General features: G+C 44.3%; 1 protein-coding gene across 6 annotated transcripts in view; it reads left to right on the plus strand.

Annotated features, from left to right (window-relative positions):
- The window catches only part of MAPKAPK3 (MAPK activated protein kinase 3), a 123,112-nt gene extending 97,779 nt beyond the window's left edge, over positions 1–25,333 (plus strand). For all 6 annotated transcript variants that reach the window (XM_051811445.1, XM_051811448.1, XM_051811446.1 and 3 more), the window contains 9 exons: positions 10,796–10,935; positions 11,776–11,840; positions 13,926–14,005; positions 15,675–15,801; positions 16,947–17,022; positions 17,200–17,324; positions 19,148–19,233; positions 21,791–21,871; positions 23,656–25,333. In XM_051811445.1, the coding sequence (XP_051667405.1) occupies positions 10,796–10,935; positions 11,776–11,840; positions 13,926–14,005; positions 15,675–15,801; positions 16,947–17,022; positions 17,200–17,324; positions 19,148–19,233; positions 21,791–21,871; positions 23,656–23,814 (939 nt within the window). In that variant the 3' untranslated portion in view covers positions 23,815–25,333. The remainder of the gene's footprint in view (positions 1–10,795; positions 10,936–11,775; positions 11,841–13,925; positions 14,006–15,674; positions 15,802–16,946; positions 17,023–17,199; positions 17,325–19,147; positions 19,234–21,790; positions 21,872–23,655) is intronic.
- The last annotated feature ends 319 nt before the right edge of the window (positions 25,334–25,652 follow it).

Here is a 25,652-nt window from a genome sequence, read left to right on the forward strand (position 1 = left end):
GCAGGAGGGTCCAAAGTGTGTCTGTGAACTTGGACAAATAACCCCCTCCCTTGGTTATCAAGTGCTGAAGACAAACCAAGAGATGGTTTCTAAAGGTTTTCAAAGCAGCCACTGCTTGGCAAAGTGTTATATGGCCATATGTAAATAAACACACGAGCATTTTTGGTCATAGAGAGGGATTAACCCATGGAAGTTGAAATTCCCACCACCTGACAGGTCCTGGACAAAATCCTGCATATTAAGCAGGTATCATCCAGGTCTTATGGGGGGTGGCATGATGTTCAAAGTCTGAATTTCCCTCGTCCCTCCAGTCTCCACTTGGGGATCTGTCTTCCTGACTGGAGCATCATGGCTGAGTGCCTTCTCCCCTTGCCACTGCCTGCTGGGGAGAGTTCAGTCAGCTCTGCTGAGGGCCCAGCAGCTGCACACCCAGACAATCTGTTTCTCTGCTAACATGGCTTTAGTGTGGGGATGTTTTCCTGGTTCCCTGGTGTGTCATGTCTAGGGGAATGATCCTGGCTGGCACATTGCTGCTGGGAAATCACCCCCTCAGAAGTCATTAACGCTTTCGTGGGGCAGCTGTTTGCACGGTTCTTATGTTAGTTGGAGACAGGCAGGTGGCTTCTGAGTCCCTTTTCTCTGTTGCCCCACGTTTCTCACTCCCTCCTCCCCCTTTCTCAAGCCCAGACTTCCCTCTTTCAGGAACACTGACTTGTGGAAGTGAGCCAACGTTGCAGTGTACCACAAGCAGATACTGCTGCAGGGAGGGGGGGAAGGACAGTGCCTTAAGAAAGGGAAATGGATCTTTACTTCGGCTTGGAAAGATGAAAAGGGTTTAATTCCTGGAATGGTTTTTGTTTTTCAGCAGTGCTTTTGCTCCATCTCCTTTTTCTGACTCCTGTGCAGTCCTCAGCATGGTACTGCTTTAGTCAGGACATCAAAACATCAGACTTCCAAATATTCCTGGGATCCTCCTCCTCTTCCTTTTGCATGTACAGTCATGAGGCAGCCAAGACAAGGCAGGAGCAGAGGAAATTATTCAGAAATGTAAAGGAAGTGCTTTTGATTTTGTCTCCAGGGAGTGAGTGCTGGGACAGGCAGGGTGGGAGCCTGGATGAGGCTGGGCAAATCCCAGGTTTGGATGAAGGGGAGCTGTGGGTCAGGAGGGGTTTAGATTAGAAGGATGAGGCGTTTGCCTGGCGAGGGGATCTTGATTAAAGTTGGCTTGCAGGATGTTAAAGGTTCCTGAAAGGAACAGAGAAGGACTGTCAGGCTGTGTAAGAGCTGGCAGCTCCCAGCTGTGTTCTAGGAAGTGTGTGTTTTCCAGCCTCGTGGATATTAAAGAGCACTCAGTCAAGTTGTGAGTGCTGTGAGGCATCAGCTGCTCCAGGAGTGTGCTCTGGGCTTGGGAGACAAGTCCCATTTCTGATTGCTGGATTCTGCTGCCGTTCTGGAAGCAGAGCTGTAGCCTGGGGTGGCTGAGCCAGCACACCCAGCAAAATCAATCAGTGAGGATTGCAAAATGAATAAGTTTTACTGCTCTGTCACCTGCTTATGTTGATTCCATCTGTTGAATTCCCCCTTCCCCCAGCATATTTTTTCTTTCCTCTCCTATGTAATAGTTTACTTGGCTATAGAATGTATATTCAGACAAAATAAGGACAAGAAGTCTGAGGAGAACAATCTACTTTTTCTCTCAATGGCTTCCCTTGCATTTCTAGCCTGTGCTGAATGCTGCAATAGTTTTGCTTCTGTTCACAGTCACACTGTTCTCTGTCATGTCTTTGCTGGACACAACAAGCAGTTCCAGGGATCTTCATGCCTGATGGACCTTTAAAGTTCCATCCACAGAGCTACCTATAGAGCTGTGACTTAGAAACAGATACAGATCTTTGCTTGAGAATGCCAGTGGCAGAGCTTGCACAAACCTCAGTGTTGGGATTTGAGCAAACCAGAGCAGTGATTTGAAGCCCTGGGGGAATCTTAAAGATTGCTGAAGGTTTTAAGGCTTTGTTGGATTTTTGAAGACAAGTCAAGTTCCCACAGGTGACAGCTTTTAGGATTGAATGTTTGCCATTACACTGGCCCCAGTCACTCCAGTTAAAGATTCCCAGGAACTGGGTCAGTGCTCAGTATCTTTTCCGTGAGAGATGTGAGGTGCAGTTGCTGTCAGTGCCACTGATATCAGGAATTCAGCAAACCTGCCCTTAAGGTGGTGCTTCAATGAAGTAGCTGAACCCCATGGAATGAAGAGTTCTTTATTTATTTCTGGTCTCTTGTGTTTGGATGATTTAGGAATCCTTGAGACAAAGATTGCAGCAGGAGAGAGACACTGCTTGGTGATGAGGCAGAAGGCACAAAGGTGGGTGTAGAGAAGGGAGATGGCGAGGAAGAACAGCTAGAGATGAGAAAGAACTGGCCTGGGGTGGCACATTGCCAGGCTTTGCATGCATGGATGACAGCCTGAAATTCATGTGGAAGGGGATGGGGAGTCAGCTAAAAGGGAGTTTAGGTGTGTGGGCACTGGTGTGAGAGGACAAGATGTTCATTCTGAGTTCTGCTGCCAAATGGTGGGGCCGTGGAGAACAAACTGAAGGGGGGGGGGGATGTTCCTTGAGGTATCAACTGGGGTGCAGAGCAGGGTGAAAGGACAGACACATGGGAAGTGCCCTCAGCAGGAATCCAGCTGCACCCCAGAGAGCCTCTGTGTGCTGGGGAGGGATGTCAGAGCCTTCCTGGGAGTGATTTAATCTTCATGACTGTACTCACACAGGCAAGGAACACCGAGAAAGGCTGGGGGACAGCAGGGGTTCCTCTTGGAGCTACTGTTATCTGTGCTTAATGAGATTAAACAGGTTGCTAATTTCTGCTTCTGCCTTGTTCAGTATTATCACATCTGTGTTAAGGTTGATAATGTTTATTAACATGAAGGCTGGGAAAGAGAACATCAGACCTGGGTCTTCTCAGTGCTGCTTTTCTCTGCTCTGTGCCCTCTGCCCCATCGTGCTCCAGCAAAGGTGTGCCACAGGTCACCAATGTTGGTGCCCTTGTCCTGCTGTCCCACACAGCTGTACAGGTGGGGTTCATGGTTCTTAGCACTGAAATGGCCACTAGAGCACTCAAATATCTATGAAATTTGCTCTTTCCCCTTCTTGCTGTAGCAGGTGTGTGTAGCATGCAAGGGCTGTTACTGCTGCAATAATTAACGTTGTTGAGGAATTTTGTTTCTTTTAGAGGAAAACGGGAGTGCAACACTATAACAAAAATGTCATATTATTGGGAGGAGGGGAAGTTAGGGGTGCTTAAAATGGAATTTAGCAACTGTGGCTGTCAGCATTGGGAAGTGTGTGAGGGGGTCACACCCTGGCAAACACGTGTTCCATCCCATTTCATGGCCATGGAAAGGCTGGTGTGGTTTTTGGAGGTATTGCTGCATCACAGTCATTGCACAGAAGAAAGTCAAATGTAAGGAAATACAACTGGCGCTTCAAAAAACAAATGGGAGAGTTTTTTGTGATGGCCACAGTTCTCATGGAACTGCCTGGCTTGGTCTCAGATTGGACTCAAGACAGCTCTGACTCCTGGAAGGCAAAATGTGTCCTTGTTGTGGGAAATTTCACTATTACAGAACCACAGGATATTCTGAGTTAGAAGGGACCCACAAGGATGGCAGAGTGGCAAAAGTGTTGGCTGGAGTGTATATCTTCACAGTTTTAAGTCGTCTTTTATATCTTTGGTTCAAGGTGTTGCTCACCTAGAAAATCAGGCTTATAGTCCTGAATTTCTTTGAGTGTTTTATGAGTAGCTAAAGTCAAAAACAGAGGGGAAGTTTGATGAGCTCAAGGTCTGAGGAAGTGCCATGGTATTTTGTACTGCTGGAATTTTCTCACACAGCAAAGTTTCACAAGCAAAGTCTGTTCAAACACTGAGATGTATAAATTACTGAAGCCAAATCAACAGGTTCCTTGTTATCAGAATTTATAACTCATAGCTGGCAGGAGTAAAGGTTTTGTTGAGGGTTTTTACCTCTTTTCTTTTTTTCTTGTCCCCTTTTAAAGGCAAACTTCATATCAGACACCAGAGTGTAATTACACAGTAAAAAGTGTCATAATTTTCAGCTGGGATTTTAGATTTCCTTTGCCTTGGAAATCTAGGAAGAGTAAAAATAGTGGCAGAGCTAGAGATTATTTTGTTTTAATCAGAGGTGAGCGTGTCTGGGTTCAGCAGATCTCCCCAGGTGCTGAATATTGACAGCAGGTACTGAATGCAGTTATCAGTGCTGGCTAAACAGCAGCATTTTGGGGTGGAAATTGTCATCAGGAGAAGGTAGAGAGAAGAGCTGATTTCTAGGCCTTCTTGTATAATAAACAAGTATTTGAGGATATTCTTGTCTGGTAACAACATGCAAGTAGCTGTTGGTGATTTATTTTTCTTTTAAAATACATGTGCAATATTTTGAGTACAACAGAAGCTGCATGCAGCTGCTTTGTAGCCTGTCACAGCTGAGTATAACTGGCATCTTACACTGCCAGGAAGAATTATTTTTCCCTCCACACAGCAGAACAAGCACAATATTAAATGCAAAGTAATCTTATGGTTGTAGCAAAATACATAACGTGCTTTTTATTTAAATCTTTCTGTGCTGATTAGTGTTGAGTGTGCAGTTGCATATGTTTGGCACTGCAGTTCAGTAGATTCATGGAAGGTTATCAGAGAACCAGGAGAGTGGCTTTTCTTTGTGGGCATTTTTGCTGATTTTTGTGCTCCCTTTTCTGTTACCCTCACGTGTGCAGGGGGATACCTTTGAAGTGTATAGTGGCCCCCAGCTTTGCCATTTCAGTTGTGTTTGCTGCATCTCCACTAACATTTATGAACAAAGACAGCTGACCTTTGCAGAGTGAATGGCTAGTTGCACGTGCAATTAGAGCACTGATAGTGGTATGTCTCATTTATTCACCTCAGGTTGTAGAGTCATACTGGGTGCCTGGTAGTGATTTGAGTACTGCTACAACAAATAAAATTCAGAGCCACACCAGAGTTTATTTTTGAGAGACCTGGTTGATTCCCTACAGGAGAGAGGCTTGGAGCAAGATGGTATTTGTGTGGTGTGCACTCTCTAGGGGTGGAGAAGCAGGAGTGAGTGCAGTTCTGCAGCGGATTTGCTGTACATCCAGCCCACAAACTCAGGAAAACCCCACATCTTTCTGTTCTCTTTATCTTTGTCTGTTCTACTCTATCTCCTGTTTTCCCTTTAAATCATGTGCTTAACAAATTCAAAGCCTTGTGTGTCAGCGGGAAGTTGGTCTCAGGGTGTGGCTCTGATGCCACGTGCAAACAGTCCTTCTGACTGCTCTCCCTTCTCACTTGTGCTGGCAAAGGACCAAAGATCTGCTGGAGCTTTTGCCATTTCAGGGGATCAGCTGAGTGGGGACTGGAAGCCTGGAGGGAAGAGGTGGATAGAGAAGGGTCCTTCAATGCAGGCAGTAAACCCCTGACACTCAGTGGGTTAGGAGAGATGAGATACCCCAAGCAGGAGTGTTGGAGAACTGTGCTACTCCACTGTCGTGGCTGTTGTTGGCTTGGAGGAGGCCTCCTCTGGGACTGGCTCTTACCTGGGCACTGATGGGCATGCCAGGGAATGCCAACAGCTTGGACAGCCCTGCAGGAACTGGGATGACAGTTTGTTTGAATGAAGCCTCCAAGCAGGTTCAGTTTGGAACAGCCTGAGCTGGGTTTGAAATAAAAGCAGAAGAGTGAAAGGTTTAGAGATGACCCACTACCTGTGCCTGCCCTGGCTTTGTCCCCATTTACAGACTGATGCTTCAGTACTAAACAATTTGAGCACAAATGTGTTGTGTTCTTTACTTTAAGAACAAATGCAGTGCTTTCTCTGAGGTTTGCAGGGGTGGATTCCCCCCTTGCTGGGCTGCCATTGCAGGCACACCCGTGGTTCCTGCTGCAGCTCCCACTGGCACTGCTGCTGCATGGAGAGGGAAACCTTGAGCAGTGCAATTCCTGGAGCATTGGAACACAAAGGATGGCTTTATCCCCTATGAGGAGACCTGGAAACAGATAAAGAGTGTTAACATTGAGTTAATAGATGTAGTGCAAATAATCAGGATGTAATAAGAGACAAAATGTCCAAAACCATAGTGATAGCTCTTTTTTTTTGTCTTTTTTTCCCCCCTCTTCTCTTTGTAGCATAGGGGAGGGGAGGGGATGAAAGAAACATTATCCAAGCCTCCTTTTGCCATCAGCCCCTCCTGAATAAAGACTGAGTGGAAGAACTGCTCTGCAGCAAATGGTGTCAGATTCTGTGCATCAGCCTGAATTCACATTTCCAGTACATTCCTTATTTGTAGGATTCAGCATTTTTGTAACAGCTACACACAAAGGGGAAAGAAGGCAAAAGAACCAAGACATTTAGCCACTGAGGCCTTTTCCTTCCCAGCTAGAGACATGAATAAAGCTGGATAGAAGTGCCTATATGTGAATATAGAATAAGTACCTCAATATTGCAGGCTGAGGACCCCTAGGACTGAAAGTTTCTGCAGGGCCCATTTCTCTTTTAATAATGAGCAACCTTCCTGTGGGAAAAATAGCACAGAGATTATAAAACTGATTGTGTGGTGAAGGGGAGTTCAGGCTCTGGAGTCAGTGCAAATAAGAAAGAGATGGTTGCAGTGTCAGATGATCCTTTAATATGGCACGTGCCATAAGTGAGAACTGAGCCTGTAGCAGCTCCAGTCCAAGCACAGCAACTGTTTGGAGCTAGGAAGAATTGCTGAAGTTTAAAATAAATAAAAAAGCATATGTAGAGGTCTCAATCCCCTATGTAGGGAGCAGATAGCAGGTCTAACAGGAATCTGTGTAATCTGGCAGTGCAGGATTAAAGAGAAAGTCACTGAGAAGTGGTGGTTTCCCGTCCGTGCCCATGGATATCTTCTCTCTGAGTTGTTAGAGTTTCAGAGTCTAGAAGATCACTTGCTGCTCCCTGGAGTCCTGAGGTTGTTTCCTGTATAGATCAGACCATTAAGGTATGAGGGTTCCTGCTGTCCTGCCTCGTGTACGCAGCACTGAATCGATGGAAAAGCTATTAGAAGATACTGTGTCACTTTAAGATACTGTGTCACTTTTTAGTATATTTTTTTTCTTCTTTCTATCAGGAAATTCAGCACAGGGAGAAATTTCACAGGGCTGGCCTTCCAAGCTGCAGTTTAGCATTTGCTTGGCAGTCACTCACTAAACCCAAGTTAGGCCATTGCCCCAGAGGAAGAGTTCAGGCCTCCCTGCACTGCCCAGGCCCTGAATTGGCAGCACATCCTGGAGTGTCTGCTGGCATCTGCCCTGCTGTTCCTCAGGAACAGGCTGAGCACACCCCGTGGTGCAGCTCTTTCCCCTCTGCAGCTTTTTCAGATGTCAAGGAGAGTTGTGTGAATCACATCTTGTGCTTTCTCACCTTCCATCACCTCTGGTTTTGGTGACCTCCCTGTGAATAATAATACCTGTTCCATCTGCTTCTTTCAGGCAGTGGTTCAGTAATGCTGAGCTCCAGCACAGCTCCAGGTTTGTGCTGTGCAGCTCCTGGTCCAAACCATGCCTGGCCACACACGGGGGCGTCCCCTCACTGTTGTGCAAAGGCTGCTGTGCTCTGTGTCATCTGTCTCATGAAAAACTGGGAGATGGAGCATGTTTCTTGAGGTTTTGAGTTGGGCTGGGTCGTGATCCTGCCCACAGCCTTTTGTGAGAGCTTTAGGGGGGTGTCTGGGGGCTCCTGTTGACAAAGCTGTTCTTCCCTCAAAGCACTGCAAAACTTACCTGAAACTCTGGGTTCATTCACAACCTCTGCACTTCTGTAGAACATCAGGGAACCTGGCTGAAGTCTTGTCAAAGCTCTTGCAACAATAGAAGCACAGCTGTTCTTCAGGCTCAGGAAGATGGCAAAATGTCTGATTAGGTTTTTTGCAAGTTTGTGAAAATTAACCATACGTCTAAAATTTCAGTCTGTGTTTCTAAATCATCACCTAAATTTTGCAGAAATTGGTGCTTTCAACCCTGCCTGGCTTTCATTTTACAAGGATCTGTGTCTCTAAGATGTCTTAAAAGGTGTAGTTATACCTTTCAGTTTTAGACTGAGAGAAGATTTAATTTATTTTTAAGGTTCAGAAGGAGAAATCCAAAGGTTAACAGTTGGCTGATGGATCGGATGTTGCTTGGTATGTGTTTCTGCTCTTTATTTTTGAATTTCCTTTTCTCTGCTTCTCCAGGTGTCATCTTGACATGAGAACATTCAATCTTGGCACTGAGGAGTGCAGAAAACTTGCTTGTAGGGGTGGAGAAAAGAAGAGTTTCTTTGTGTGTATCAAAATGGTTTGTAAAAACTCTTCAGAGAGCGAGAATTCAGTTCTGTGAGACAATTATCAGAAGTACTTTGTGCAAACATGAAAACCAGCACAAGACACACAGATGATAGTGCAGTTACATTAGTAAAGAGAATGGGAGTGTCTGATTAGTAGCACAGGATAGGGAAGGTTTTCAAAGTGTCCTGCTCAGAAGTGGCATTAATCCAGCAATATCCCAGCAATAAACCCTGTACATGCTTGTCTAAGTGCCCTGGTTAGTCCTGAGGGTGTTTGGGCTTTGCTGGGGCACATGTAATGTAGTGAACTTTTAAAGAGACCTCTAGGCACCAACCCAAACTGAGAAGGGCAGAGGGGAAAATGCTGATGGACAGTCCTACTGAGCTGGAACACAGTGGCTGTGAAGGAAAAGCTGCTGAATGGGCTTGTGGTTGAAAGAAGTAAAGCAACTGCACTTGGACTCACTAATGGGCTTTTTGTCCAAATTGGAGCCATCTCTTTCTTTGGGAAGTTATTTGTGTTGGAAATCAGGCCATAGCCAGGCTGGAGCAGGAAGGAAGAGGCGGATGGTGATCTCAAAAGGGTGTGCTCTGGGAGCAGAATGACAGCTGTGCAAGAAGTAGGTTGGCTGCGAGGGCAATGAACTTGGCAGTGGAGCTCCTTCAGCTCCTTGCACTGCTGAAAATGTGGTGTCCTGCTGGAGCCTTTGGAGCAGAGCTGAGGGAGCCCAGAGGGTGGTCATGGTGGTGGGGCTCCTTGCCTGAGGAGCCAGCAGCCCTCCTGAGGCCACCTGTCCCCTCCTGCAACCTCTGTGTGCTTCACAGGAATACAGAAATGTGCTCTCAGCAGAGGAGTAGTTGTCAGTTGTCACCCTTTTCCTATTCCCAGCCTAGAAGAGAAGCCATTGACCTTCTCTCCTGTCATTCCTGAGCACTTCCCCAGTCACATCCTGCAATGTTACTGGGTTTGCCTTGCTGAAAGGGATGTTGAAGCAGCAAAGAGGTGTGAGCTTTTTCCCCAGTGATGCAAATGGTCTGTATTGGAGTCAATAAAGAAACCAGAATTTGTGTCTTCCTTCCTGTGACCTTTGAATTGTGTGTTTCCCTATACTGAAAGGTGCCTGTGACACCATTTATGGCTTAACTTGGCTGTTAGATGGAAAAGCAATCTCACTTTCCTGCTCTGATTCATAAGTCCCTAATGACAGGTTACTTGGTAATTCTTGTTTTCAGCAATCTCCGTGCAGTTGTGTTTTGACTGGGACCTGATAGAAACATGAGTGAGAGGAGCTTCAGGCTGAGGCCTGAGAGTGCAGCAATGATACTTTTTATTTGACTCTTTGAAAACACTTCCCCCACAGCTGTTGTAGGCCTTTTCTGACGTGAGCACATCAGAGGTGATTGTCCTTTGCTTGTTTTTTATTCTGTTTCTCTGCATTTAACTGTACTTTTTATGGCACCAGTTTTGTTTGTGCTCCATCATTACAGTGATTATTACTACAGGGCATAAAGTATGAAACTCGGATCACAGCCATGTTGTGTAGGAGCAACATAAATGTGCAGTAAAGAGAGTCTCTGTCACAAAGTGTTAGTGGTGTCTGGAGAGATGAGGCAGAGAAGAACAGGCACAATGCAGCAATGTGCTCTCATTGCACAAAAACTCAGCTGTGGAGTCTGGGACAGAGCAGTCCCTCAAACAGGGAGGGACATGTTTGGTTGCAGGACCAGGAAAGATGAGCTCTTATCCCCCTTCTAGAGATTAGTGCCTTTAAAATAAACTGGCCTTGCATGTGACAGAGAAAGTTCAAGCATCCAGTAGTCAAAGGTCATTTTCTGACCCTGATGGGGTCAGAAATTTAAGAAGGACATTCAGAGTCAGTGTAAAAGTCCTCATTGTTTCAAATCTCACTGAACTTAAAGAACGTACATTGCACCCAGAAGTCTCTTCTCCCAGCAGCTGGGGGCAGGTGGGAGGGTTGTTGTCCTTAGCTGGGGGATTCTCCTCTGTTTAAAAGGATTGCTGGATCTGGCACTGGGTGATGTGGTTTAGTGGTGTGGGTTTACAGTGGTAATGCTGGGTTGATGGTTGGACTGATGATCTTAAAGGTCTCTTCCAACCTTTATGATTCTATGAAAATACTGCAAACAAGTAGGAAAAAAATTGCAGTTTCCCATCCAGAAGTGGGTAAGATAGAGCTGTCTCCATCTCAGGTTCCAAATCTCTCCTCACTGCCACTCGAGACCCTTCTCAAGCTGGGAAGTTGGGCAGCCCAGAGAAGGTGAAGATGTTGTGGTGGATTGTCATCCTTTGGCTGGAGGAAGTGTTAAGAGTCCTTTGCTCAGTCAGAGCTCATCTTTGAGCTCCAGAGCACGTAGGTACCTGTTCAGAGCAGAACTGCTGCCTCCCTGACTTTGCTCTCTCCTGTCTCTTCCCAGCTCCTCTATGACAACCCCAAAGCCCGTCAGGAAGTGGAGTATCACTGGCGAGCGTCGGGGTGTCCTCACATCGTCCACGTCCTGGATGTTTATGAGAATATACATCATGGGAAGAGGTGCCTCCTCATTGTCATGGAATGGTATGGACCAGCAGGAGCCCCCCACCAGGCATTGCTCTTGGAGGGGTGGAGGGAGCTGAGGGAGGAATGTGTTGGATTAGGTGGGAGTTAGGGGGGATTTCTTCCAGCAGGAATTTGGCTTGCGGGGCAAATCTTTCCTCGTCTTTATGGAACTGGTAAGGAAATGTGTGTCTGCTCCAACCATCTTGTGGGATGGAAGAATGAGGAGCCTTAACCAGAAAATAAATTTTCCTTGTGCTCCATGACAGTTGTCCTATTAAAGCATTGACTTTAATACAGTCTTGAAAAACATGTCTCTATAAATACAATGCACTTTGGTTGTGATTGACTTCCAACTTCAGCTGTAAATCCAATGATCCAATATGATCCTTCTTGCTACTATTTTGACTCTTAACTTTTCCTATTCTCTCCTTGATCTCTAATACCACAGTTATTGTCTTCTTCACTGAGGACAAATTAATACTCCTTTTAGGTATCTTTGTTTCTTTCTTTTTTTCTCATCTCTAACCCTTACATAAAATAAGACTATTGTTGGCCTCCCAGTGCCAGTGTGTGTGACTTCCCAGCTGTGTGTGTCCTGTTCCCTCTGACAGGGTACATTAAACTGAAAGCATCAAAATCCCTGGTCTTGTTTTGTTTTCTACTTATTCCATCCCAGAATGGCTTTCTGCATTGATTCAAGTGAGTGTGGTGTTCAGGAAGCATTGGCAGAGGAGGCAGCCTGTAATCTTTGTTATCTGTTCCTGTGGTTCTGTGTGATTATCTGGATGCACAGTCAGGTGTTAATTTTGTGGTTTCTGCTCATGTAAGGTGGGGTTTCTTTTGTGTTCTTTGTTTCAGCATGGAGGGAGGAGAGCTGTTCAGCAGGATCCAGGAGAGAGGAGATCAAGCTTTCACTGAGAGAGGTGAAACATCACAAGTTTAAAATTAAAATTTGTGAAAGATTGCTTCTTCATTTCCCTGTCCCCTTGCTTAGTCTCCTTATAGGAATTTTTCTTTGATTTGATTTTTGGTGGTAATGGTGGTGGTTGTTGTTATTATTCTCTATCCAACTCTGTATTAAAGAGTTATTTTTTAAAAATATGGGAAATTCTTCCTACAAATCTACTCAACTTCTTCATTTCTGAGCCACCACAGCCTCTTGATACTCTGAGCCCTGGTCTCCTGCCAGACCACCTCTGGCACGATGAGCGCAGCTCCTGCTGGGATTTCTCTCTGGCTGTCCCTCAAGCAGCATCCCTGTGCACAGCTATGCTGTTAGGCCACGAGGATAATGAGCAAATCACACTTGAAACATCTCTTATTCAAGGGTTTTAAAGCACTACTTGAAAGGAAGTGTTATTAACCACGCTGTAAACAAACCTGCCTGGCTGCAGAGCAGGGACTACGTGCAAGCTGAAAGACCTGCCGTGAGCAGGGACAGCTTTTAATGGAGTCTCACCATTTTTATTGTCTTTGCTATTTATCATTTGCAGAGTATCACAGCAGTGCTTGACTGTGGCTCTCCTTGCCACCTCACAACAGTCAAGGGCTTGTTTCTGCTCAGGAGTGAAAGCAGTGGTGTTTGTAACACAGTGGTGTTTGTAACCAGGGTCTGACAAAATGATTAGAAGAAGAAAAATACTCACCTGAGCTTGGAAATTACTGTGACTTTTTTTGCAAGTCTGGTGTAGAGGTGCTCAGCTTTTTGATCCTGGGCTTCCTAGCCTGGGATGAATCCTTTAAGTCCCAGGAGAGACTTGTGTAAGGAAAATGAGCATTTTTAGGAACTTTATTTGTTCCTCTCTAAAATACAAAATTCCAGGGGGAAAACTGGTTTCATGAACAATAACGACTGCACTCTACTAAAAACATTATTTTTCTACATTATATAGCATTGTGTAACATTGTAAATACTTTTTCAGAAGTCACTTGGGAGTGTTAAACAAAAAAACACCTTCATTCTTCCCTGAGATAAATGAGCCCTGTTCCACTGGATTCCCCTGGTTTGCTGCCTGTTTATGTAGCCACAGCTTCCCATTAGGAACCAGGTTTTTTGGCCTGGCCAGGAAGGAGAAGATTGTCCAAGGTTTTCCCCAAAGAATATGAGTGTTTCTGCCTTCTGATTGTCCTTGCCCGTGATTGTGTAGTTTCAGTGTCAAGCCATGTGGAAAAGGATTCCCAGTTACACTACAAGAATTTCTCCCTTCTCTCTCAGCCCTGCAGCCGTGGGTTCTGCCCATGCAGAAAGCAGAGGATCAGGTTCAAGTTTCTGTTGTTTCCCTGTCAGTGGAGATGTGATATAATGCTCACATGGGAGTGTCATTGTTCCTTGCTCTGAAACCTGTCCCTATGTAACTGACCCCTTCCAGACTCCCAGAGCACTGCTGTTGCAAGGCAGCTCACACCACTAGAATTTCTCACTGGGTTTATGTTAAATTTTAGAAACGTACTATTTCAAAGGTGGCACTTTGGGCTTTGTAGAATAGAACTGTTGATTTTGTTTCTCCTGAGAAAAAACTTCTAACAACAGTGAGGAATGAAGATGTGACCTATCCTAAAATGACTATATTGTTACATTGCTCTCTTTTTAGAAAATCTGTTAGATCCTCCTCCTCCCCCTGAACTAGAAGCTGAAAGGACATGTCCTGCACAGTCAGGGATATGTCCTGGCTGGGGCTCGTTTCTCAACAGCTGTTGCTTGTGTACCTGCTCTGCTCTTGCAGCTTTTTTTGGTGAGCAAATTAAAGCTCAAATTTAGAGGCTCCTAAAAAGAAGTCTGAGCCTCAGTTGGGTTGCAGTGCAGCTCAGGAGGAGGCTGAGCAGCCGGGGAACCGGGGGCTGGTTGTCTGCAGAACCAAAACACAGCTGCTGGGGCTAATTTTAGGGTTTCTAGTCTTGACGCCTGCCCTGTATCCCAGCAAGCTGTTTGTAAGCCATAAGCATTCCCAAGCATGTCCCTGAGTTAAGGTGGGAATGTTAATGTGACCTTTCTCAACTTGTATTTGTAGAGGCCTCTGAAATCATGCGAGACATCGGAACAGCCATCCAGTACCTGCACTCCATGAACATCGCGCACAGGGACGTCAAGGTGAGCCTGGGCCAGCAGGAGGGAACCTGGGGCACAGAAAGAAATGGGCAGTGCTGGTTTAAACAGAGCTGGGAGCTCAGTCAGATGGCCAGAGTGTTCCTGTTCCTCTGCCAGTGGGAGAAGGGATTCGTTCACTGGTTTGCAAGTAGTCCAAGGTTGGAATATTCATGTGTGCTAATGCCTTGCAGTAGAAGAGGGAATGCAGAAGAATCTCGTGATAGTCAGATGGTTAGTTAAAGAGGTACTACCCATTTGCAAGCCAGTTAATTAGTAAGAAAATAACACTGCTTGAGGTAAACTTATACTACATCTCTCTATGTACAGTCTTTGCCAGTTACTAATCCTTTTCAGTATCATACTTGCCTAAGAAGAAAAAAAAAAACAACAAACAAACCACAAGAAACCTCAAACCAAGCAAACAAAAAAACCCAACAATACCAAATACCAAAACCCCCCTTCAGAGATAGGAGAAACTGCCTATATGGGGGGAATAATACAGATTGTGCATCTAACCCACTTTAATGATATATGTAAATATTTGAGAAAACAGAAAGATCTCAGTTGCTGCCACATGGGACACTTTAATTAGCTAAAGTTTCAACCCAGATCTTATTGTAGAGATTTGGCAGTGTTTGTAGTATTGTACTTTATTTTCATTCTGTAAAGTGCACAGCATAAGCAAAGCCAAGCTTGCTGCACCCCTTGTGATGGGATGGGATGGGGAGCAGGTGACATAAAGATAGACTGAGGCATCAGATTGATTCCACAGTTCTGAGTCTGTGAGTTTGCTACAGATATTTCTGTGTGTTTGGCTGGAAGGAGAACTGCTATTGCACGTGTCACCAAGGGACAGGTTTGAGGGTTCTTCAAGTAGGAAGCAGAGAATGGCTTAACAACTCAGAGACTAAAAATCTCTTCACTTTTGCAGAGCCATGTGCCATTGCCTGTCAGCAGCACAGGAACTGAAGCACTTGGCCCCAAACACTCCATACACACACTCTGTGAACTAATGTAGAAATGAGTCAAATAGATCCTAAAGCTTATTTTCTTTAAAGCCTTTCCTCCTTCTGTATGTCCCTAAACACTAGCATGAGCAAGGACATAGCTTCCTTATGACTGAGAAACTGGAAAACAAGTTCAAGTAGTGGCAGATTATTTGGAGATGTCCTCTTGTCCCTGTTCTTGTGCACAAGAGTTTGTATTTCCCTCTGTGCCACTTCTGCCTGTATGGAATGTGAAGCAAGGGTGGAATTAACTCAGGTTTCAGGAGACAGAGGACAAGGGGAGGAGGATGTGTGTGTATGAGTTAACTCTGAGGGACTGGTGTCAGTGGCTCATGGAGAGTTTGTTCTCTTGTCCTTCACCTCAGCTAGGTGAGAGCACAGAGTGCTGGGGGATCAGCTGCTGTTGTCAGACAGATCAATCCCAGGAAGCACAGGGAACTGGGAGAGGCTCAGGAAGCCAGATTTGATGCCCATTGGACAAGATGAGAGAGAGTCTTGTGGTTTGCCTGGAGGGAACTTTCCATGGGCTTTGGAGGAGATGTGATGGAAGTAAAAAGACCCAAATGTTGATGGTCACCCAGGCAAGCAGGAATGGTTTGACCTGTCAGCTCCTTAGATTCATCTCTTCACTGTCTGGTTTATCCCTTCTCTTGGTGGCCTTTCAGCCTGAAAATTTGCTTTACACATCCAAGGACAAGGATCCTGTGCTCAAACTCACAGACTTCGGCTTTGCCAAAGAAACCTCTGTAGTGAATGCACTGCAGACCCCCTGTTACACTCCTTACTATGTGGGTGAGTTCTCCAGCATGCATTGCTTGTGTGTCAGTCTGTCATCCATCCCTGTATAGTGGGTCTGGGCTGTAGGAATGGGTGGGAAATCTTCTGTTTTGGGTGTAACATAAAGTGCCAGCCTGCAGGGTTTAAACTGGGATCCACCCCAAAGCTAGTCTGGTTCCAGCACAGTTCAGTGCTCCTGCTTTCTTGCTTGGTTGTGGAGGAAACAGCCTTCACAGGAGATGCAAATGAGGATCAAGGAGAGAGAAAATATTTCTTCTGATTGAGCTTGAAGTAATCTTGATGTTGCCTCTGAAAGCCATAATTTGAACAGAACTTCGTGATTATTTGGGTGTTTCCTTGCAAAACTTCCCTTGGCTTAAGTAATGCAATAAAAGAGAACAGGGAGTATTGCCTGAGCTGTAGAACTTCTTTAGGCTGGAAAATGCAGTAATTAGTAATAAAACACCTACGTGACTTAATCACAGCTGAATTTTCCCTGCATTTTGTCCAAAGACAGAGCTCTGTGTAATGAATGCCACAGCAGACTGTCCTTTATGCACTCATTTTAGAGTCTTGAGTTAATAGTCATTCATCAAATGGTATGACTGAGACAGTCCATGCTTGGAATTTCTTTGGTGGAAAAAGGACTTAATTTTTTTTTGAAAAATTACTTCTCTGATGAAACTTCTTATAGTTGTTTTTTTTTATTGAAAGATACTGTTATTCACTGTTACCAGATAATTGCATTATCTTCATTTGGAAGCCTAGCCATGAGATGATTCTTCTTCTGATGCCTTCTATATTTTTGTAAGCTGGGTTTAGTGATAAAATGTTAAGGAATTTCCACATATATGATTTTGTGCCTTTACATTTGTATATAAACATGCTGACATTTCCCTTCTCAGCACCTTTTTATAAACTGGCACGATTGCTCATCTGGTTAGTGAATAATTTTCCTTACAAAATCAAGCTCCCTGCCAGTTTACCTGCCTCAGGGGGAGAAAAAATCCACTCTAAATGTGTCTCTCTCTAATTTTGTTACTTAGTGAGTTGCATTTTTTAATTCCTCCTACATTTGTTGTTGGAGCATGCTGCTAGTTACAGGGTGATGGAGATGAAAGGAAATACCTACTCTGATTTCTGGTTTGAATTTTCTCCAGCCCCAGAAGTCCTCGGTCCTGAGAAGTATGACAAGTCATGTGACATGTGGTCATTGGGTGTCATCACATATATTCTGTAAGTATTTGGGGAGAGTCTCAAAGAACAGAAAGAGGAAACATCTTAAATCTGCACTTACAAGTAATTGATCACGAGGGTCAGGCAATCTGTGTGAGCTGGAATGGGACTTCTTCAGAGATGAAAGGAAAGTTATAGAAATTCTAGTTATAGAAATTCTCTTGTCCACTCTTACAGCCTGTGTGGATTCCCTCCATTCTACTCAAACACTGGTCAAGCCATTTCTCCAGGGATGAAGAGGAGAATTCGGATGGGGCAATACGGGTTTCCCAATCCAGAGTGGGCTGAAGTATCAGAGGAAGGTAACAATGCTCACTGTGCTGCTGGGTGGTGGAGTGCTTACAGAGAGACTGTTTCTGTAAACCTGTCTTAGCTTTTGTTTCCCTTTCTTTTGGAATTTAAATCAATTTTTTGTAAGGTGATACAGAGAACGACTGGGAACTCAGATACCAGCCAGCAACCTCAGTGCTGCAGAAAGTAAATGACTACTGAAAGCTTTCTTTCAAAGTCCAGCTCCTGCTAGTGAATGCTGAGACTAAACCCTCTGGAAACAGAAGTCCTTAATCCTGAGAAAGGAGACAGCCAGGACAGCTGGAATGCAAGCTGAGTTGGAAGAAAAGCAAACTGTCTTAAGAACTCTTTCAGTCTTTGCCCTCCTTGGTGATCCAGCCAGCAAGGATGGCAAGTTTTCGTGGTAGCTTTTTGGGATGTGGGAATTTGCCAGCCACCACTTAAATCAAGGTCAACAATTTATTTTGTATAAGTCATTGATCAAAAGCTGCTGGGCTCAAACCAGTGTCCTGAAAGTGGATGTTTTTGATTGCCTCCTATCCTGACAGTCTCATAAGCTGGAAGTCTCACCTGCCCATCATATGAAAGAGAAAGGTCAGCAAGCTCTGGGCTCATCTATTTTTCTTACAAGCCCTTTATATTGCTGTGCTCCTGTTCTTGTCTGCTGTTTAGCAATAACAAATTATGGTTGGATAATGCCATGATCTGTGGCATTTTCACCCCTTGTTGGATCTCCTGGCTGCCTGTGCAGCTCAGCCTGCTGAACATTGTTAAGGGAAATGTTTTACTTAAGAGTCTCTGGGTTAATATTTTCTCTGCTTTGCGTCTTGTTTATATTCCAGCAGTTATTTACATGCTAGAGAACTTGGTGAGAAAACATGCTCTTGGAAAATGTGTAAGGTTTCTGTCTGCTTGCCTGACTGAAGATAGGGGCCCTCTACCCTTGATCCTATTAAGAACATCTAGTTTGTTGTGTTCTTTTAGGCTGATGGGGCACCTTCAACAGTCTGCTGCTTTCTTCCCTGCTTTGTGCTCTTCTTGTCCTTTCCAGCCTCTTGACAAACTAAACTTGTACCTCTGGCAGCTTCTTACAAGCATTTAGTCATCTTGCATTTGATGTTTCTAAAAGAGAACTCTTATTTAGAAGTTCTTCTAGGTTGCTCAGGGAAGTTTTGTGTAAGTCCTTCTAAATAATGTCCTTTGGATGCAGTTTTTCTGGTCTGTCCACCCACATTAATGAAACTCTTGTCTAGACTCTCATCAGCTCATACCTCAGTTACTTAGAACTCCTGCTTTGGCAGATAACACATTCACAGAAAGCTGCTGCAAAGCTTGTTTGGGCAATCCATTTCTTAGACTTTTTTGTCCTTTTAGTGGCCTCTCAGTTGTCAAAGTTTATTGTCCCTTTTTTTCCACAGCCTGTGCTAGTCATTGTCTTCTATCATTTCTCAACACATCAGCTTATGCATTCATTCAGCTCATAGTGCCAAGCTTGTTGCCGTCTTTCAGACAAGCAGCTTTCTGTTCCTATGTTTCTCTTTTCCTCAAGTTCCTGCTCCCAAAGCAGCTGCTCTGGTGATGTAGAGAGTGGAGCTGGAATCCCCAGGCCTTTTCTTTCCTTCTTACCTCTTGTCTTGGATGTTTCCCTGTTCTGCCTCTTTAAACATAGTAACCTACCACTCTGTACATGGCTTCTTAACATGGTGACAGCAAGAGGTAGGTGTTTTGAGTTCTGCAGAATCATGTTTCTTCATTCAACAGGTCTTTGTGTTCTCAAGGGTATTTGGGAGCACAGTCCCAGGCTTCAACAATCCATGTTGGTCCTGTTTTTCAGCCAAACAACTGATTCGCCATTTACTGAAGACTGACCCCACAGAGAGGATGACAGTGTCCCAGTTTATGAATCACCCTTGGATTAATGTGAGTTTCATTTCTCTTTTTACACCATGAATTAATTCTTACATGCAGAACTTATATGTAGCTCCACATAGCACAGCAAGACAAGGACTGTTATTACTGTTGATACCTTAATTAACCTCTTGTGCCCTCCCCTGCCTGTAAAACCACAATTCTTCTTGGTGTTCCCAGAGGATACACAAGGAGGGACACCCACAGCAGTGTCCTTGGAAGCAACAGCCCAATATGTCTCTCTATTCTGTGAGCAGGCAGTCACTGTTGACTCTGCAGCATATGCATGTGTTACTCCCTGTAAAAACATAAAAATAAACTGTATGTGCTTACTTCATCAGGGCAGGATTTAAACAGAGCTATTATTAGTGGCCTCAGGCACCATTGTGCATAGCTTTGTTAGTGTGAACACAGTACTGTGCTTAGTGGGAATTCTCACCCTTGGCACAGCTTGGAAATGCCTGAGGGAGGAGTGAGGGTCTCAGGTTATTGCCAGGTAGGGTGGTACACAGAGCTGTTAATGGTCCCAGCTCAGATTTCCTTCTATGACTTGGTTGAATTCACTTTTCCCTAAAAAGCAGTTTTGGGGAAAAAGGAGAAATGTACTCTAATAATACAGTATTGATTATTTCAAATAAGAGACAAGAATCCCAGGAGCTACAAGACTGAGTTTCATGATATCATCTCTGCTCTGTAGGTGTCCCTCAAAATAGTAGATTATACTTCTCACATTTGTGCCTAAAAAGACACCAGTCTTGTTCTTGCTGCCCAAAAAATTGTCAGCCAGGAACAGAACCACTTGTTCTGTATAATGCCCTTTTCTCTCTGACTATGCTGATCCTCAGAGGCCAGGGCAGAAGCAGAACTGTGGCTAATAGTGCCCATTCCTGGAATGGCTGCTGCAAGGTCTGGGAGCCCTTGGAATCACAAGAAATGTACCTGTATGACATCCTGATGAAGGAGAGAGATGGCATCACTTAAGAGTTATAAAAGCTGAGAAATTGAGGTTGCAAAGACTCTGGAGAACTAGAACAGGCCCTAGACAATGTTTGTAAGTCTTTTTTAACCAAATAAAAATGGAATCATTGGTCAGAATAAATACCTCCAACTTTAAGTGTTTGAAGGCCCAATAAGGAGGTGTTTCAGAAGTCAGCAGGCCAGGAATTTCGTGGAGTGAGTGCCTAATAGGTGAGGGAGCTGCCACCTACAGTGACACATGTTACTCTGAATATGCACAGAGCCAGTTAATCAGGAGGGATTAGAGACAAGGTCTGGGGAGTGCTGCACCAGAGCCCTGCTCAAACACTGTCCTCTGAAAAATGCTGCAAGTTGGCTTTTTTTCTGCTGAACATCTTGTACACGTGAGGCAGGGGGAGGGAGAGAGAAAGACCAATATAGTGAATGTCTCTGTTCTCCCTTTTCCTAAATCCCAAAGTGGGAACATGTATGGGGAAGTGCCTTGCACAAGCAGTAGAGGAGGATGCTTTGTGTCTTCTTTTTTCATTCCCCCTCTCTTTTTTTTTTAGTTGTCAGTTTAGGTGGAGCACAGAATCCTCCAGTTACTTGTGGATAAGATTTTTTTAACAAGCAGCAGCTCACAGCAGATAGGAGAGCACCTTCAGCAGGGCCAGGGACATCACTAAAGCCAGGCTGCTTGTTTTCCATTTCTCCTGTCCCAGCTGTACTTGATAAAACTATACCCTGGCCAGACATGGATGCAGGAGTCAGGATTTCTGCCTCCTTCTGGAACTGCAGCAGTGCTTCCAATGTAAGCCTTGTTTTACAGGGATCTCCTCTTCCTGACAATGCAGCTCTGTCTGGTGGAGGATGCCACAGCAGTAGACAGCAAGTTTGGGTAGAAGGCATAAAAAGACAGAAGATCCAAATGAAATTATAGTTTGGGTTACGGACTGGCAAGAAATGCCACGATTCTTGCTGAGTTAGCTAAGGACCTGTGCTTTGTGCTTTAGAAATTGTGCCTTATTCTAATATAAAGTACCTACTGATTTCATGGCAGCTGAGCACTGATGCCAGTTTTCTGTGGAGCAGCACCTCAGGTGGGGCACTGTCTGCTGAGCTGTGCTTTGCCCTGAGCAATGGTATCATTTCCTCTTTGGGGCACACTTAATGACCTGATAAAGTGGTCATCTCACTTAATGGATGTGGACAAGGAAATGTCTTCTACAGCAAATCCTAGGAGATAAAAGGTCAAATTAACCTCTTTAAAACATTGACTAATGAATACTGAAATGACAGTTAAAATCTAAAATGTACATGGAAATTTATCCAATACCAGGTCACTGGTTGGACTGGAAGGGAGCAGAGGGAAAGAAATTCAGCACTAATTTCTCTCTCCTTTTGTTCTTTAAAGATACTGTTGTATAAGGGCTGTAGTCCTTTTCTGCCACACACAGGAGTTCACTTGTGGAGTGATTGGAAGGAGGAATAACAAGGGCCATCAGAGGACATTAGATCAAGTTTTGTGCCCTTCATACACATAGAAGAGCAAGCAGTCACTTCCCAAATGTTACTTTTCAGAACTTCTCTTGGTATTTTTCCCTTTTCTCAGAGATCAATGTCAGTGCCACCAACTCCTCTTCATACTGCCCGGGTCCTGCAAGAGGATAAAGACCACTGGGATGAAGTTAAAGTGAGTCAATCCTAGTTCAGTTTTCTTTAAGTCAAGTGTGAGATTAGATGAGCTGCCTTTTCTGTATATGTGCATTTCCTTGGAGACTGAAACTATTTTGAATACAATCATGTCAAACAAGGGAAGCATAAACATTCTTGTTTAGAACAGTAGTGTATATGATAACTATTTAAAAAAAATGGATGCTATATGAGCTTCATCTGGCAGCCTTACCGCTGCACCAAATATCAACAGAGGTGGTGTTTATGATCAAAGGCATTAATGATGCTGCCTGCTGAGCCACTGCATGGAACCACAGAGGAGAGGGACAGTGCTGAGGGAGTCTGAAGTTCATTACAGTGAAGCGAATAATATGATGAAAATATAGGGGGGCAGGATGGGAGGGCTGAGGTGCATTCTGCTTTTCTGCTCTGTTCCTGTATTGTAAAACAACATTAAATAACCTTAGCCTTGTCTTGCTATGACATCTGGGGGCTGGAGAAGAGGGAATAAAAATATTGTCTGTCTTTTCCTTAATCTAACCAGGTGCTTCACCTACTATTTGTACTGATGACAATTGAATGCTTCCTGCAAACTGAAACTATAGGGCAGACTAAAAGTCTTAACTCTTTCCTGCTGGCCTTGATCAGGTTGGCATGCTTTTACAATTCATTCTGAATTTTCTGCACTTACAATGCGTGGCATTTTGACAATTGCAACATTCCTGGAGTGTATTGTATTGATTACTGATTTTATTTAAATCACTGATGTGTAGTCTCAGCTGTTGAGCTGTGTAATGGCAAAATTTCTTAAGACCTAGACAACATTTGCCTCCTGAGTCAGAGATCAAGCAGATATTTTCACTGAGCCTTCTTCTTTTCCATGTTTCTGAGAACTTCTTGTGCTTGTGCATTGTGCAGGTCCCAGAGATGCTCCCTTGAGCTCCTGACATTCCCATTGTATTTGTTTTTCCTTTCCTGAACTAAATGCTTAGGCATTCATTTATTTAGGAGATTTTTCACAGAGTCACAGAATATGCTGAGTTGAAAGGGACCCATGAGGATCATTGAATCCAACCCTTAGCCCTGCACAGACACCCCAACAATCCCACCCTGTCCCTGAGAGTGTTGTCCAAATGCTCCTTGAACTCAGACAGGTTTGGTGCTGTGACCACTGCCCTGGGGAGCCTGTTCCAGTGCCTGGCCACCCTCTGGGGGAAAAAACCTTATCCTGATATCCAACCTAACCCTCCCCTGACACAGCTCCAGCCATTCCCATAGGTCCTGTCACTGGTTACAAGAGTGAAGAGATCAATACTTGCCCCTGTTTTTGTTCACAACCTTATTAAAAATTTTAAAATGTGCCTGCACTTAGGCATTAATTCAAAGTAAGGAGGTGTGTGAATTTGAAGCACAGACTTTTAACTAAACATCTTTGTGTGGGCTCGTTATTCCAGCCCTGCTGTCCTAGTTTGGTGGTGGAGCTGGAGAGCCGTGTCCTAAGTGTCCTATGAGAAGCTGGTGAAGGCCCAGAGCCAGTGAGGAATGCTGGGCATAAGGACATGGTGGAATTTAAGCCAGGGGAGTGTGGTCCTGCATGCTCACATGTGACATGCTGTGTGAATAGTTCCTCCTGAGTAGAACAAAGCCTTTAGTCATCATCCAGTGCAGCAGAAAGGGCTCAGCTCTTCGTGGCTGTGGTGTGACAGAGGGTTCCTTCTCTACATTCATCTCCTGGCAGTAAGTGTGGGGTGGCCCTGCCCTCACTGCTTCAAGAGGTTCAATAAATTGCTTCCTTGGTTTCAGGAGGAGATGACCAGTGCTTTGGCTACCATGAGGGTGGACTATGATCAGGTGAAAATCAAAGACTTGAAAACGTCCAACAACCGCCTCCTGAACAAGCGCCGCAAGAAGCAGAAGCAGGCAGGCACCTCTTCTGCAGCCCCAGGGTGCAATAACCAATGAGCACAGAAGCCAAGGACCTGTGGGTGGAGGGGAAAAGTTACACAGAGCAATTTAAAAACCTATGATCACCTCAGTCCATACCACAAAGGCAAGGAGATGGTGAAGAAGCCGTCCTGCAAAGAGGGAGCAGTGGGAAAGATTGCTTTTTTATTACTTGAATCAGGGCTTTGCTTTTAAAGACTAATGTATATGATGTGATTCTGTTGCATATTGCTAGGGAAGGTTCAACAGTGCCAGAAATGTTACAGGGTTTTGGTTTGGCTTTGACTATGTGGGATAAGAGGAGGGAACAGGAGACAGCCTCAGCATACTAATGCATTGAGGCTTTAACAGCCATTTACAAGAGTAAATTCTGCTGCTGTTTTAAACTTGGGAATAGAAGAATGCCAAGTGTTCTGCCAGGAGTGTTTTAGTAGTTTAGTAGAATTGGTAGTAGTCCATATTTCCAGACTTACCTCCTATAGTTACAGAATATCATCTGAACAGTAAACAGTTATTCTTGTTACAGGAAAAAGCATCCATGCATTTCCATTTTCATAAAGCCTTCATGTAGCCTCATGTGAAGACTTGAGTTTGTCATGGATTTGCGTTTGATGACATGTAAGTTTTCTGGATTGTAACCACTGTGTTGTGTCTTTGCCACTGTCAAACTCCTCTCCTGTAATGTTTTGAATTTAACTGGTACAATATGTGAAGAGTTTTAATAAGGATTTAAGCAGCTGAAAGTATCCTGCAGAGAGTATTGCTGTTCCTCTTGGATCCACAACCTCCAGGGCGTGCAGCTGGACATGCAATTGTATACAAGAGACTGCTCTAGAGGAAGGACTCCTGAAATTCAGGAAGAAGTGCCAAATGCATGTTCTCTGAATGGACCCTGCCAGCATCCCTTCTGGTAATTATCTCCAGATCCTGTGCCTAAGATGTGCTGATCACAGCAAGTTTTGGGGTGCTGGGGTTGGTTTGTTTCCTGGGGTCAGGAACTTTATTTGCTGTGTTTTGGTGGTGTTTCAGGATCCAAAGGTTTTCACCACTTAAGGGAGATTACCAATAAGTACATCTACCTGTTGGTTTTTTTCCTATTCTAATTATTTTTTTTATGGGAACCTGGCCTTGGTTTGCTGATATGTTTTATTTTGTGATCAAAATATTTCCTCTCGCTGTATTTTGGGTTTTGATTTTGTTTTTTTAGTTGAGGTGAGGCAAATATTTATGGAAGTGTTATCAGAGTCTAGGATGTAAATGATGTGCTTCCAGTGATGCAGGCAAAAAGGACTTTGTGGTAGGCACACAGTGCTGGTGTGTTAACAGGCTTGGAAGAATGTTAAAAGACAAAAAGGAAAACAAGGCTCCAGAGTGGATCTGAATTGTCCAATCTGAGTGACACAGCAAAGCTCAGCTCGAGGCTTTGGACTTTGTCTGGGGAACCCAGTTCAGAGTGTTGGATGAGAGCTCCATTCTTCTTTGTGCACTGGTCCTAGGGTTTTGTAACGTGATTTATTAAAATCAGTTTCTAACATTCCTTCCTCCTGTCATCCCTGTTTCTGTTGAGGTGTGGCAGAGTTTGTATTGCTTTGTGAGGTACATTTGTGTTGGAGGTGATGGGACAGGGGAGAAGGAAAGTGTTCAATGATGTTCACATTCAAAGACTGCCCAACTTTGAGCATTTTATGAGATTACAGGGGTTTGGTTTTAAATATTCGTCTCTATAAAGCCATATTTTAAAATTATTTCATGTTTATTTGGTATATCTATGATTGTGGCATGTCCTGTATGTATTTGTTTTGCCGTAACTCCTGTGAATTATGCAAATATTATTCACTACCTGCAAATGAATACAA

This window comes from Manacus candei, unplaced genomic scaffold (genome assembly GCF_025592945.1).
Source record: "Manacus candei isolate 608988 ecotype Guabito, Panama unplaced genomic scaffold, ASM2559294v1 h1tg000082l, whole genome shotgun sequence".
In the NCBI taxonomy this organism is placed as follows: Eukaryota; Metazoa; Chordata; class Aves; order Passeriformes; family Pipridae; genus Manacus; species Manacus candei.